This window comes from Conger conger, chromosome 15 (assembly GCF_963514075.1).
Source record: "Conger conger chromosome 15, fConCon1.1, whole genome shotgun sequence".
Lineage (NCBI taxonomy): Eukaryota > Metazoa > Chordata > Actinopteri > Anguilliformes > Congridae > Conger > Conger conger.
The window spans coordinates 30,098,204-30,114,970 of record NC_083774.1 but is presented as its reverse complement, the minus strand read 5'-3'; the positions used below and the strand labels follow the sequence as shown (position 1 = coordinate 30,114,970).

General features: G+C 47.2%; 1 protein-coding gene across 2 annotated transcripts in view; it reads left to right on the top strand.

Annotated features, from left to right (window-relative positions):
• The window catches only part of slco3a1a (solute carrier organic anion transporter family member 3A1a), a 70,374-nt gene that overhangs the window by 8,513 nt on the left and 45,094 nt on the right, over window positions 1–16,767 (top strand). For both annotated transcript variants that reach the window (XM_061222271.1, XM_061222270.1), the window contains exon 2: window positions 3,997–4,456. In XM_061222271.1, coding sequence (XP_061078255.1) covers window positions 3,997–4,456 — 460 coding nt within the window. The remainder of the gene's footprint in view (window positions 1–3,996; window positions 4,457–16,767) is intronic.

Sequence of the window (16,767 nt, the reverse complement as noted above, 5' to 3'; positions counted from 1 at the left end):
TCTCACACACATACAGACACGTACAGACACATCACACAACATGCACGCACTCACACTTACACATGCACACCACAGACATGCACACATGTGCATGCACATGCAAACACACACACATACAGGCACGCACACACACACACACACACATGCACACATTCTCACACACATACAGACATGCTCACACACATCACACAACATGCACGCACTCACACTTACACATGCACACCACAGACACGCACACATGGACATGCAAACACACACACACATGCACACACATACAGGCACGCACACACATGCACACACACACATGCACACCACAGAAACGCACACATGCGCATGCACATGCAAACACACACACACATGCACACACATACAGACACACGCACGCACACACACACACACACACACACATGCACACACACATACAGGCACACACACACACGCACACACATGCACACATTCTCACACACACACGCACGCACACACACACACACAAACACACGCACGCACACATGCACACACACACACATGCACACACATACATACAGGCACGCACACACACGCACACACATGCACACATTCTCTCACACACACACACGCACACACACACACACACACACAAACACACACGCACACACACACACACACATGCACACACATACAGGCATGCACACACACACACACACACACATGCACACACACACATGCACACACACACATACACACACACATACGCACACACGCACACACATGCACACATTCTCACACACACACACACACACACGCACACACACACACACGCACACATTCTCACACACATACAGGCACACACACACACACGCACACATGCACACACACATGGGAATGTGAAGGAGGCGAGCTCCCTGGCGTGTGGTGACAGGTTGGGGGCCCTGAGGGGTCGGTGGGCCTGTAGACCCCTGCACTGGATATCACCGAGCCCCAGCACGCAGTACCGTTTCCTGCACTCACCAGCTGGAGCTGCTCCCCACCAGCTCATAACCATATCAGCTGGCTTTCACGGCGGGGGAAAAGTACAGAAAATGAACATTTCTAGCCGCCACGGTCTGGAGAGGAATTAGAATGGAACCCTTTTCAACGGTTCTAGGACTACCGTAAAAATAGAGCCTGTGTGTAGAAAAATAGTCATCTTATAGAGCACAGATTAAATTGCTATGAGTGACTGCTTCAGTAATAGCTGAGTATTGAATAACAAGAATATTGACTGAGACTTCTCTGCTGATAGGGAGACCTGAATTATTAGGATTTGCCAGAGCAATACCTGTATCAGTGAGTAGATTTTTCATTGATGAATTTGCTGCTTGAAGATTAGACTAATTAGTTTAGAATTGTGCCCATGTTGGCCTCTGTCTTTTTAAAATGAATAAGAAACACTCATTTATTATGCAGGTTGTATAAATATACAACCGATGTATAAAAAATGTATTATCATGTATTACTTAAGCAATAACTCACGACAGGCAGTGGTAAATTGTGATTTTATCACTGCTAAGGGGCGTTGTTCAACCCGGTGGCTGTATTTCTAAAACGGTTACCAAATCTGATATTATACAGGCACAGTCCAATTAAAAGCATTTGTTTTAATTTCATTTACAAGAATCATTTGCTAGAAAATAGTTCTCGGCTGCTCGCACATAGTAGCAGGCGGTTGAATAAATTGAGCTAATTGTTTGATTGAAAATCATATTATCTAAATGTTATGCGTACCTTCTGATTATTATTTTAGCATTTGTGCCATGTCTTTCCATAGGTCTTTTGTTTTCACACCTCCTCACCTACCTGGCTACCTTATTTGTATTTACAGTTTCCCTTCTCATTTCTCTTCAGTAACTGCATGGTTTTCAAAAACGTAACCTTTAGGAAGAGTGAGGCTCTTTGCTCTTTCCGGTTCTGGCATTTCTCCTTTAACATGCCATCGCTCCTCCGTAGAACGCCCAAACTATGCTGCTCTGGGAACTGGCCAGAGGAAGGCCCGCCCATTCCCGTGCGAATCTCAGGAATAGCTGGACGAATACGGTCCGCGGCGCCTGAAAAAGGTCGGGTGGGCGACGGCTCCTTGGCTAGTTCATAACTTCCTACTGTAGATGTGGAAAGCCAGTATATTTTTATCCTTGGCTGAGTCCCTCTGAACTTCCCTGACCGTCTCATAAAAATAACGGAGGAGTCCGAGGCCCATTGCCGGAGTTTGTGTGGGGGGGGTGATACGAGATACTCACCACACGCCTTCAGAAGAGAAGGAAAGGTGCTTGAGAAGGTGCTATTGGGCCGGCTTTGAAATGCTGTGTCATGCCAAGAAAGTATTTTTTCCCCCTATTTTTTTTTAGAATGGTTGCATCTGTTCAGTATGCAAGAGACTGAAGGAGAGAGATTCTGGTAATGCAACCCAAGATATATTTTGCGCAGTTCAATGAATACACTGCGCCTCAATTCATACTTCTGAGTCTGAGTTGAGTATGTGTGTATGTGTGTACTGTATACTGCGTGATATATTATTATCTATACATATTATTCAGTTGAAAGTTGAAGCAGTATTGCAGTTTCCTGCTGGTACGGTAGGACGTGAGAATGATGTGCCGTTTCGTCGAGCTTGCATTTCTCCCGTGACTGTGGGCCAGAGAACCAGGGGAGCTGGACCAGAACCAGAACCCCCCTCCACCGCAAAGACGAACGCCGACACTGCAGAACTGAACTGCAGCCTGCCTCGCAGTGCGTTTCGCTATCAGACGCGCGGGCGGCGTGACTCCCTCTCGACCGGCCTAGCGCTAGGTGCGAGATCAGAGCGTGCGATAAACCGCAATGTCCGTAAATGCCCTTTTTGCTGTGTGTCGCGGCGGGAGGCAGCAATGCTAAGCTACGGCTAGCGAGTTTTTAGGAACGTTCCTGTGGCGCGAGATTCCGTATTGTTCGCAATTCCGTTCGGCGGCGGGGGAGACAGCCGAGGAAAGAAGACGAAACCGAACGTTTCCAAGCCAGATGTCGGGGACTGTCTCGCTTTGACATTGCAGGGCTCTTTTATGTCTCTGACCTTAAATGCTGCACCATTAACTCAGAGAGTGAGAGAAGTTGCTTCCAAGAAAGCTATGTAAGTGAGGCTTAGTGGCGCGTGGCTAAACTAAATGACCTTGGCAGAGAAGCTGATTTCTGATGGAGGGAGAGGGATCTCTGTGTCAGTGTACATCTGATGAGGAAAAGAAGACTGCAGAGAGAAGGGTCTCTCCGGTGATTGGCTAAATTATCCCTCCATTTTATCAGTTTAATAATTCTTTAATTACTATTGAACTGAAATGATTTGTTACATGAATCTCTGTGAATTTTGTTATAAATCCTTCTCAGCCTCCGTTTTAAATGTAGTCTTATCCAAAATCTCTTTTTGAGTTCACATTCCGGCCCTTCTTATATTTCTTACTTTAACTACAGGCCCTAGTAAAACCTTATTCGCAATCCTGTGAGTTTTATTTTTAAATTCATCCCTGTCTTCTTCCTTGAGTGTGTGAGTTTGAATTCAGGAGCTGCTGTAGTTAAACCATCACTGTGTCCCAGATAACTTGGTGAATTTGGTCCCAGAAACACATCATCGTTATCAGATTGCTCCTTCCGTTTCCTGCAATTTGAATTGGCAGGGTTCCCTCGCTATTTCGCCCGTTCTGTAGGGCCGCAGTGCTTGAGTTTGTTTCCTCCACAGGGACCGTGTCCTTGAATTAGTCCTTTCTTGAGCCAACACAAGTTTGTGTATGTATAGTTCATAGACCACCCACCACTCTTATCAGCTGTGGAGAGCTCATGTAGGATTTTATATCGCCACTGTAATTAGATATTTCACTTGCTCAAAAAAAAAAAAATTTTCTGAAAAGGCATTTTAACGCTCTACTACCGCCCCTCTCTGACCGCTCTACCACTGTCTCTCTCTGACTGCTCTTCCACCATCCCTCTCTGACCGCTCTTCCACCATCCCTCCTCCAGGTGAGCGTCCTGACCACGCTGGAGCGGCGCTTCAACCTGCAGAGCGCGGACGTGGGCGTGATCGCCAGCAGCTTCGAGATCGGGAACCTGGCGCTCATCCTGTTCGTCAGCTACTTCGGGGCCAAGGCCCACCGGCCGCGCCTGATTGGCTGTGGCGGGATCGTCATGGCGCTGGGGGCGCTGCTCTCCGCCCTCCCGGAGTTCCTGGCGCACCAGTACGAGTTCGAGGCCGGCGAGACGTGGCGGGCGGAGGAGGGGAGGGACGTGTGCTCCAACAGCTCGCGGACGGACGGGCGAGACCCCGGCTTCCTGTGCGGGAACCGCGCCAACACCAACATGATGTACCTGCTGCTGATAGGGGCCCAGGTGCTGCTGGGGATCGGGGCCACGCCGGTCCAGCCGCTGGGGGTGTCCTACATCGATGACCATGTGCGGAGGAAAGACTCTTCTCTCTACATAGGTGAGTGGACCGATGGTACTCGTTCCGTTGTCGTTGTACCTTGTTCAGTCTTGTACCTCTTTCCTTCAGGGGATATGGTGAACAAGGTACAGTGGGAAAAGGGCTATCATGAACCAGCCTAGTTCCAGCTTGGTTCCAGCTCTACACTGTGAAAGGGGTATAATGAGCCAGCCTGGTTCAGCTCTACAGTGGGGAAGGGGTATAATGAGCCAGCCTGGTTCAGCTCTGCAGTGGGGAAGGGGTATAATGAGCCAGCCTGGTTCAGCTCTACAGTGGGGTATAATGAGCCAGCCTGGTTCAGCTCTACAGTAAAGGGGTATAATGAGCCAGCCTGGTTCAGCTCTACTGTGGGGTATAATGAGCCAGTCTGGTTCGGCTCTCTTTGACTGTGTCCTCCCTGGAAGTGATATTGCTTTCTTGCATGTGTTTGCATAAGATATTGAGTGTATGGTTACCTCTCGCTGCTGTGGTATGTTGCAAATGGGAAATTTGTATTCATAAGAGGAAATGGATGATTGCCTGGTGGTATTATTGACTGGTGGGAATGTTACATGGTGGTTGATAATTGTGAACATTAAGCAGCTCGATAGCGTGAGTGGTTATTAATGCAGCGTGAAGTATTGACTCAAGGCAACTGGTTTTCTTAAGGTCAGGGCGGGCAAGGTCTTCACCTTTACTTTGCTCTCAGACATTTGCGTTGGTTTACTGAGACGCAGTCGAATTGGTGGAGCGGCTGTTTTAAATGTGGAAACATTATTTTACTGGTTCTTATAAAAAAATATGTTTTTATTTGATTCAGTGCAAGCTATTCCTGAGCTTTTATACATGTTCTATTCAGGCCTGTCTCATCAGGATGTACGCAATGTTCTCTTGCTTAAGACAGGACAACAATGCACGACAAAGACGAGAAATGTTGTTTGACATCTTTTTTGTTTTTTAAATGTCGGCACGATATAAGGAGGCGTAGATTAACGTCAAGCGGCGTATCTCAAAAACACTATCGCAACAGAAACAGGCGCCCCAGCTTAAATCGGGGAGTGGACTGGTGTTCGCTTCAGCCATGTTGGGACGTTTTTGACCCCGAACCTCACGCCCGTCAGATTTTCGAAGGTCACAGCAGTGCGGCAGAACACAAGGGACACTTATTATCACTTGTGAGTGCAGAAGCGATTAGCGCCTTGATTCCAACGCGGCTATTCTAATGTGTGATGTTCCTTTCTCAGAGTGCATTTATAGCCGTTTGAAGGGGAAGGCGAGGGGGAAGGGTTGTTCCAGAGGTGGAGCGTAGCACCGGTGCAAAGCGGTGGTCTCCATTTTCCTGCAACAGGACCCACTCAGTAGGAACACATGCAACACACTGACCTCATATAAACATTCCCTCATCTCTTTAGGAATCGAACATGTGACCTCACACAAATGCTCAAATCCACAGGAGGGATAGATGAAAAGGAGCAGAGGACAAAAACGAGAGGACATTGTCGTCTTTAGCCCCCAGCCCAGCGGTCCTCTGTCAGTGCGCTGATATGGCATATGTCGTAGCAAAGCCCAAGCCCTTTCTTTAGCAGGCTCTACCTGCTTGAAAAATGCTTGAAAATTGAACTGGTCAAGGTGGTCATAAGCTGGTCTAGTTGGGTATGAGCTGGCCAACCAGCATGGCCAAGCCTGTCATAAAACTGGCTTGGCTGGTCTGGACTGGTCAATCAACTAAAGTAAACCATGTCCAGCTGTTTCAAAACCTAGTTTGAGCTGTTCTTTTTTTTCTTTTTTAATGCTGTGACAATACCACAATGTTACAAGCATACTCTTTTGCTGTTTTATTCAATGTGTGTGTAATGCAGCCATAACAAGATGCAAGAACGCACAGTTAATGGGTTTCATTTTTCTGTAGCTGCTATTACGTATTGTTATGGACAAACACTGTTCTATTTTGTTGTGTTGGCATATGCAGTATAAAGGCCCGTCTAGGCCAAGAACTATAACGATAGCTATAAATATATAATTAAAAAAATTGTTCGAAGTGGATAGGCGAGTCCACACCACAACTATAGTGTAGACAACAGTGACAAACAGTATCGTTGGGATCACTTTCAGAGCGATATTTTCTAGCTACATGAACGATAAAACAAAGACAGCCAATCAAAATCCGTCTGAATTTACAGGGCATCACCTTCAAAATGGCAGATGACGTAGCCGAGAGACGATTTACAGAACGTTATCGTTCATCAGCGTGGATGGTCAAATCACTATTGATATACTTATTGTTTATATTTCTAGTTCTTGGTGGGGACGGGCCCTTGCATGTTGTTATGGCTGCATTTTACTCAGTGGTACATGGTGTTATGGCTGCATTTTACTCAGTAGTACATGGTGTTATGGTTGCATTTTACTCAGTGGTACATGGTTTTATGGCTGCATTTTTCTCAGTGGTACATGCTGTTATGGCTGCATTATATGAATACTGTTACATTCATCACTGCTGTCTCTTACACTGCCGCTCTGTCATCTCGGTGACCTTTCCCGCTCTGCATGGCCGTGCAGCTCGGTGACATTTACATTTCTGTTGTGTCTCTCGTCTGTTTCTGCCTCAAACAGGCTGTGCCTGCACATAACCACCCTTACTGTGCAGTGCCTTATTCTGCCGTTCAGACACAATTGAAATGGCTGCTCTCATGCTGCTATTGTGTGAATTTCCACATGTAAACTTCATATTGTGTACTGTGTGTGTGTGAGAGAGAGATAATGAGAGAGAGAGAGAGAGAGAGAGAAAGAGGGAGGGGGGTGATATGTGAAGAAGATGGAAGAAGAGAGGTCAATAAAGCAGATGAGAGAGATGTTGAAAATGGCAGTGAGGGAGAGAGGGAGGGAGCGATGGAGGTATCAGGCGCCAGCGTGTGACTGGGGATTAGAAGCGTCAGCACACAGCAGCTCTGTTGACGGCTGAATTTGGGACAAAGGAGACAGCGGTCGAGAGTGCGGCTGACCGTTGCTGCCAGGACCGAGCCCTGCACGTAACACAGCATGACTCAGCCTGTAATGCAGCATTACACACCCCACAACACAACATTACACACCCCACAACACAACATTACACACCCGACAACACAGCATTACACACCCGACAACACAGCATTACACACCCCACAACACATTACACACTCCACAACACAACATTACACACCCGACAACACAGCATTACACACCCCACAACACATTACACACCCCACAACACAACATTACACCCCCCACAACACAGCATTACACACCCCACAACACAGCATTACACACCCGACAACACAGCATTACACACCCCACAACACATTACACACCCCACAACACAGCATTACACACCCGACAACACAGCATTACACACCCCACAACACATTACACACCCCACAACACAACATTACACACCCACAACACATTACACACCCCACAATACATTACACACCCCACAACACAACATTACACACCCACAACACATTACACACCCCACAATACATTACACACCCCACAACACATTACACACCCACAACACATTACACACCCCACAACACATTACACACCCACAACACATTACACACCCCACAATACATTACACACCCCACAACACATTACACACCCCACAACACATTACACACCCTACAACACATTACGCACCCCACAACACATTACACACCCTACAACACAACATTACACCCCCCACAACACAACATTACACACCCGACAACACAGCATTACACACCCGACAACACAGCATTACACACCCCACAACACATTACACACCCCACAACACAACATTACACACCCGACAACACAGCATTACACACCCCACAACACATTACACACCCCACAACACAACATTACACCCCCCACAACACAGCATTACACACCCCACAACACAGCATTACACACCCGACAACACAGCATTACACACCCCACAACACATTACACACCCCACAACACAGCATTACACACCCGACAACACAGCATTACACACCCCACAACACATTACACACCCCACAACACAACATTACACACCCACAACACATTACACACCCCACAATACATTACACACCCCACAACACAACATTACACACCCACAACACATTACACACCCCACAATACATTACACACCCCACAACACATTACACACCCACAACACATTACACACCCCACAACACATTACACACCCACAACACATTACACACCCCACAATACATTACACACCCCACAACACATTACACACCCCACAACACATTACACACCCTACAACACATTACGCACCCCACAACACATTACACACCCTACAACACAACATTACACCCCCCACAACACAACATTACACACCCCATAACACATTACACACCCTACAACACAACATTACACCCCCCACAACACAACATTACACACCCCATAACACAACATTACACCCCCCACAACACAGCATTACACACCCCATAACACAACATTACACACCCCACAACACAGCATTACACACCCCACAACACAGCATTACACACCTCCACTTTGCTCAACCTAGTGTGCTGTTATCCAATATGCGCAATGGCAAAATATATTATATGAATACTGCATCACCACCAATTTTCACAGTGGTGAAAGGAAAGGGGAGAATGTAAAAATGCAGAATGGCGAAAATGATAGGAAAATGGAGCATGAGGACTCAGCAGAGCAGATGTGTGGACGTACGTTTGCAGTAATAAGAGAGCGAAATAAGCATTGCGAGGGGTGTGAAAACAGAGAGAGAGAGAGAGAGAGAGAGAGAGAGAGAGGGGGGGGTCTGACACGCTGACCCGTCAGCTTTTTAACCGTCGCATTGTCCTTTGTGAAAGAATGAGCAGTTGACCAATAATAATCTTTAATTCTCTGTTTAAAACAAACACAGTCATCTTCTGTAGGCATAATTGCCCTTTCTATTCTGTATTCTAACAATCGCAGAATTATCAGACAGAATTAGCAGTCGGCTTGATTACAGCGCCGGTCGGTCTGATCTTAACGATGTAATGATGGCAATCATCATATCATTGTAATCAACAATACTTGTGCTAATAACGGTGACAATAATTTGTTATCCTGCCTGTTCTTTCAACTTGATGTAGTGGTTGCCAGAGCTGTGTTGGTAAAGGATGGCTTCTCTCTGTCATTTATGGCTGTAATGGCTGAGCTGCTACACTGCAGTTTGCAAATATTCTTTTGTTGTTGTTTTGGCTCTACTCCACTGCATCCATCCATCCATCCATCCATTATCTTAACCCGCTTATCCTGAACAGGGTCGCAGGGGGGCTGGAGCCTATCCCAGCATACATTGGGCGAAAGGCAGGACTACACCCTGGACTGGTCACCAGTCCATCACAGGGCACACACACCAGTCACTCACGCACTCATACCTATGGGCAATTTAGACTCTCCAATCAGCCTAACCTGCATGTCTTTGGACTGTGGGAGGAAACCGGAGTACCCGGAGGAAACCCACGCAAACATGCAAACTCCACACAGAGAGGCCCCGGCCGACGGGGATTCGAACCCAGGACCTCCTTGCTGTGAGGCGGCAGTGCTACCCACTGCAATGAATGACTATGACTTGAAAGTTCAGACTTTTAGCTTTAGTTTGAGGGTTTTTAACATCCATATTGGGTGAACAGTATAGGCATTGTTGCTGTTTTCATACATTGTACCCCCAATTTTTAGGGATAACCGATTGTTTGTTTTCTGGAGTACAGAGAGAAAACAACAAAACAATTGTTACTGTCCAGATACTTACGTACTTATGGTTATTTCCATGGGTCAGCGGCCAACCTTTATCAAATCAGGGTTTCCGAACGCAGTCTGCCACAACGTGGACGTAGCATTGAACCCCTTTGATGCAGAGTGCTCCCCGGTTGTCGCGAGGGCCTCAAGACCTTTAATCTAATCTGAGCCGACGGCCATTTTGATTGTTATGTTGTGCACAGGGGCCGTGTGTCCAGGGCGACTTTGATGGCTTACCGGCAGCCGAGGGACGTGCGCTCTGTTGTTGTGTCTGCGTTGCCGTTGGTAACCGATCAGCTGATTGTTATTATTGGCCGAGCAGATGCCCGTATCCATGGTGACTCAGGTGACCTATTTGAACAGCTGGACACATAAAGGCTGTGCTAAAAGGGTAAAACAGATTGGTCTCATCTGGATTCAGACCTGTAGGGGGTTTTTGCGTGAGTAACATCTCTGTGTGCCTGACATGTGTGCTTATGGCAGGTATGTGCTGTGCTGATTGGGGCCCTACCACTTGGCTTTCACTTGGACTCATAGTGAGGAGAGTGGATAAGGCTGTGTGTGTGTGTGTGTGTGTGTGTGTGTGTGTGTGTGTGTGTGTGCTTCAATGGTATTTGGTTTTCCAATACAAATTAAAGAAGAAATAAAATGAAATATCCTATAACTGTAAAAGAACAAGGATCAATCAAAATGCACAAACGAATTTGGAACAGGAACACAGAACGGTGCGGAATATCGAATAACGTTCAAAATTGGATGGTAAACATTAAACAGAACCTAATGTGCAACTTGCAAATATTACAATACAAAGTTACTCATGTTTCCACCATTTGCAGTAATAGGCCATTTGCACAGCTTGCATATCGCAGATTTTCTGTGCGGTGTCAGATTTTTGGAAACATTTCCACAACGTCAGTGTGCCGTGTGTGTGTTTGTCAAAATGTGTCAAACAGTTTCCGGCTCAGACAGAAAGCCTGGGAAAACAGCTCAGACCCTCAGAGACCCAGTCTAATCTGTCCAATCAGGGAGCCAAAGGCTGAAACTACTGTACGTCATTGCCTCTTTTACAGAGTGTAGGTTTTTTTGTTCTTTCGCTCAGAACCCATTGTACATGCCGTGCGAGTGTACAAGGGAAAGGAAATCTGCACCACCCTGCGACCCATCAAACGCTCACCGACAATGGCAGCACCCCTCCCAAACTCCTCTGGCACCATTGTTCTTACACGGGCCCTTGAACGGCGCCTGTGCCCCGTTCAAAGTCAAGCCGGTTTCGTCAGCGATGACCCTGTCACGTAAAAAAAATTATCAGTTTGAAATGACCAACTACCAGCTGTTTCAAAACATAGCTTGAGCTGGTCAAACCATGTTGAGTATGGAGCTGGTCTGAACTGGCCAACCAGCTACCAGCTGTTTCAAAACCTAGCTTGAGCAGTTTTTTTCCCAGCAGGGTGCTGTGGGAACGGCGTCTGCGGGAGAAGGCGGAGGAGGGGTTTCGACGTATGCGGCGCTCACCAGGAGGAGAGCAGACGTGTGGGGGGGGGAGGCGTGTGCGCATCGAGTCCGGCCGGAGAACAATGGCGTATTGAGCGAGGCATGTGTTCAGCTGATCGCCTAAATCCCCACGCCGCCCCGTTGCTCAGGTCATGTGCCCTGCCCTGCCCTGAATGGCTCGGATTGTCTCCAGTCCTCACTGATTTCCTTTCAGCGTGCAAAATGTATGCAAGCCGCCGTCATGAGCTACTGTACAGACTGTAAACACACCAAAAGAATGCTTTTCTCTCCCATGAAATCGTGCACGTCTCCTAACCTTGCATTTTTAGACACTGAAGGTCTTGTTTAGGAATGGTCAGGCAGGCCTATGTCAGTGTGTTACATTTGCTATTGTCTTCTTACAGTATTACCATGGTATTGTTATTGGCACAGGGAATTTATATTGTGTTGTTGACATACAGAACTCTGAAACTCTTTGGTAGAAAAACATTTAGAGAAAACATACAGAAATTCCTCCTTTGGTCAGACAGCCCTGCTGACAAAAACAGCCCAAGCTAGGTTTGGAAACAGCTGGTAGCTGGTTGACCAGTTCAGACCAGCTCCCAACTTGACATGTTTTGACCAGGTCAAGCTATGTTTTGAAACAAGCTACCAGCACTAGCTTCAAGCTACCAGCACCAAGCCTCATAATCAGCTTGGCCATGCTGGTTGACCAGCTTATGCCGAGCTATACCAGTTTTTGACTAGCTTGACCAGCTCAATTTTGTTGTGTGGTGTGATCAGGGGGGGGGGGCCTCGGTTCAAACCTCTTCGCAGAACTACCCCTACGACATCGTCTCCGCGTGTGTGGGGCGGCTGGCATCCCTTTCGACAGACACGGCTCGCATCGTCGGCCCCGATCTCGGTGAGCGAGGTCGCTGCTCTGTTCTGCCAGGATCCCGTTTCAGTCGTGCGGCTGCGGGTTCTGTGGTTAGCTGGGCATAGATGCCATGTTTGATTTGTGAAATGAATAAACATTGTGATAGGAGCACGGTGCTTGCCGCCTCAGGAGACTTGGTCTCGTTCGCGTCAGATGCAAAAACCGGTCTGAACTGGAAAATGCCCAATTGTCTGTGGCGACGAGAATCCTCGGCTCAGTTAGCGGAATTATCATAGCGGTTACCAAGCAGACACAGCGAGCCCAGTTTCTTATGAAGAGCATTATACGGGAAATTCCACGCTAATTACGACATTACAACTGCAGGATATTTAAGTAGTAAAGCCCTATACAGCTATAATGCATATGCCAGCCTCTTATGTCGCTGTATTGGGCAACATAAAACTAAGGAAAAAACAAGGGTGGGACTCGGTTCATTTAGATAACTAAACATAAGACCTGGGAAGAAAGGCAAGCTCGGAATACTGTAACTGCGGAAAGGCATTTAAACTGAAAAATCCAAAATTCATACACAGTATGAGCACTGTTACACAAGACAGTACTGTTTAACAAGACAATAATATCTTGACATTTTTTTAAATCAAATGAGGAGGTAATTTAGGCCTATTTAGGGGTACAGCATATGGGAAATTCCACAGTAACTGACATAACTCCTGAGGCTTATAAAAAATAAAATAAAACAATAAATAACATTTTTGGAAAAGATAAAATAAAAGAAAAGAAAAGAAGTATATAATATCAGTCTCTATTATATGGCTGTATTGGGCTTTAACACCAAAATATCAAACAGTTGTAATGTCAGTTACTGTAGAATTGCCCATATACTGTACTCCTAAATTGCCTCTTTCTCATTTGATGAAAATGTCAGGATTTGTATTGTCTTGTTTTTTTTGTAACAGTGCTCATATTGTGTGTAAAAAAAGAAACAAAGAAAAAACCAAAAAAACAAGGGTGGGATTCCTAAACAGAACATCTGTTTAAATGCTCGGTAGTTTTCCACAGTTTCAGTATTCCTGTCTTTTCTTTCTTCCCGGGTCTCGCGTTTAATTCTCGGAAACTGACCGAGCATGCCGCTCCTAATGCAATTGTCCATTGTTTGGACCTGCACCTTTTCTTCAGGAGTTCAGGGCTGTTCGCAGCATGAGCGCATAACTCTCTGGAGTTAACGGGGGCGACATGGCTCAGGCAGTAAGAGCAGTCGTCTGGCAGTCGGAGGGTTGCCGGTTCGATCCCCCGCCCGGGCTGTGTCGAAGTGTCCCTGAGCAAGACACCTAACCCCCAAATGCTCCTGACGAGCCGGTCAGTGCCTTGCATGGCAGCCAATCGTTGTCTGTGTCTGTGTGTGTGTGAATGAGAAGCATCAGTTGTACAGCGCTTTGGATAAAGGTGCTATATAAATGCCAACCATTTAACGGGCAGTTCCCTTCCTCTTCGGACTTTTGAACGGGTTTCGAATCCCGCGGCTGTGGAACGACGGGCGCGTTATTGCGCTCGGCCATGGACGCCGGCATCCCGCTGTAATTCTGCCTCATGTCGGTCGCTTACTGAGCACACAGACTTTTGGGCGGAGTCGAACGCGGCTGCCTTCGTCTGTGGTAGACCGGGATCTCGTAAATCTGCTCAAATGTCCACGTGTTATCGCAGTGCACCGCCATACTGGCTAATGAGATGGAGGGAGAGAAAGACAGAGTGGCAGAGGGAGAAAGACAGGTAACATGCTGAGAGAATGAGAGGAAGGTGGGGGGAGTAAGGACAAAGACTGTCAAGGAGGAGGAGAGATAGAGAGAGATAGAGATTTCTCCCAGAACAGCATGTTACTGCTTTACACAAACACACATTGTCTCTCTATTATTGTTCGTATGCCATATTCTGATTTACAATTGTGGCGACGTATTTCATCTTGCTTGTTGCTCATGTTTATTGTTGTTCGTCCAACAAGCTTTGACAATGCAAGGGTACTAATTTGTCATGCCAATGAAGCTTTTTGAATTGAATTGAGAGAGAGAAAAAGAGAGCGAGAGAGTGGAAAAAAGGCAATGTAAACCTATGCTCCCATGGGAAATGAGGAAAGATGCAATATTTTAAAATGTTCCATTAAAATGGCGCCCGGAGGCGGTGTGGGGGGAGCGGCCTGGCTCCGCTCCCGCTGCGGGACGCAGGTTATTACCGCCGAACAGTGTGTCAGGGGCCCGCCAATATTCACCCAGGGCAGCGGTTAATGGAAGCGCCGAATAAATCCATGTCATTCCACTCTCTCAGTTACAACCTCACGCGCCCCCGCCCCCGCCACCCCCCCCCCCCCCCCCTCACCATCCGCCAACCACAGGTGGGAGTGGCACGGACGAACGGGCGATGCGAAACCCAGCGCCGGTGGAGCATGTAGGTCAGCTTCGGTTTAAATAGGCCTTCGCATAACGCGCGGGGCTCCAGTCAGGGGCTGCTCAGACGGCTTCACGCGGTGACGACGTGCAGCGCTAGGCTAAGGGAGAGGTAGCGCACGCTGGGACGGCCCCACTGAGAGACGGACGCGGCTTTAGATGCTGAAAGCTGTAGGGAGAAGGAAATGGCCGACTGGGGTGTTGATTGGTTCTGAGCCGAAGGTGGTGGCATCTGCCGATTCGCCTCCCGACGTGGGGTACGAACGCCCCGGATTTCGTCTCAGTGGTCGGGTGCGCCGTGCCGTTAGTGACGCAGATGAAGGTGGTGACGGTGGTGAGGAGGAGGAGGAGGATGACGATGATGATGATGGTGGTGGTGGTGGGTGAGGATGATGAAGGCAGCTCAGTAATTACCACGCCACACGCGGTCCAAATGCTCCGGATATCGTCTCATTGGGCGCGTACGCTGTCACATTAATGATGACGGTGACGGCGAAGAGGATGAGGATGATGCTGCCGGTGATGATGAAGGCAGCTCGGTAATTACCGCGCGTCACGCGGTCCGAATGCCCCCGGATCCCGTCTCATCGGCCGCGGCATTAACGCTGACGACGGCGACAGCGGTGAGGATGATGATGGCGGCGGTGATGAAGGCGGCTCGGTAATTACCGCGCGGCGCAGGTAGCGGGCTCTCGGCGACAGTGACGGATGATGTCATTACCTCCCCCCTGAAGCGGGGCCAGGAGGATCTGCAGCTCGGCTCTGGGCGGTCGACGCAGAGAGCGTCACGCGGGGAAGAGAGACTGTGTGCCGCAGTGACCCCGCGCATCACACAGTCCCGTGGAACAGGAAACGCACAGCACTGCCTGAGAGGAGGTGTGCCTGACACCTCATCTCCTCTTCCTCTCTATAACCACACGCAAACTCCTTTTGCCGTGCGCAACAGAATCAACTTTCACTGTTGCTGAAATTGATAATTTATATAATAATTTTAATAATAATGTCCTGTAATGAATCTAATTATATACAGTGCCCTCCATAATGTTTGGGACAAAGACCCATCATTTATTTATTTGCCTCTGTAGTCCACAATTTGAGATTTGTAATATAAAATTTAAAATAGAATGAATAAATAAATAAATGCACTTTATATAGTTATCTTATATACAGTATGGTGCAAAAGTCTTGCACACCTTAGATTTCTGAAATATTAATTTAGAAAATTTAGAATTTGACAATGTAGAATGTGTTAAATGTAGATTTTTATAGAATTTTGTTTAAGTAACATGTTATGTACAGTAATAGACCACCAAAGTCGGCAGAAGAACTGTGGTAAGTTCTCCAATATGTTTGGAACAACCTACCAGCCCATTTTCTGCAGGACGGTGTGCCTAAGAGAATTGATGCCATTTTAAAGGCGAATGGTGGTCACAACAAATATTAATGTCCATAAATTTACCTATTAAGGCTTGGTCAGTTTGTCACTGAAAATTTCTCAAATCAGATATAGTTTATTTCATTTATTATTACAAGAAACAACTAGGTACCTTTTGAAAGTAACACAGTCACACAGACATTTTGAAGTTCCTAAATATGTCCTGTTTTGTGCCTGAAAGTGGTTTGTAAAGCGGTAGGCTAACCTAACAAAACAGAGTTCCTTACCCGTGCTCGGTTCCCAGCGACGTTTGACCTCTGACCTCTTGCAATCCACCGCTAATTCAGGAGAGCCGTACCGGCCT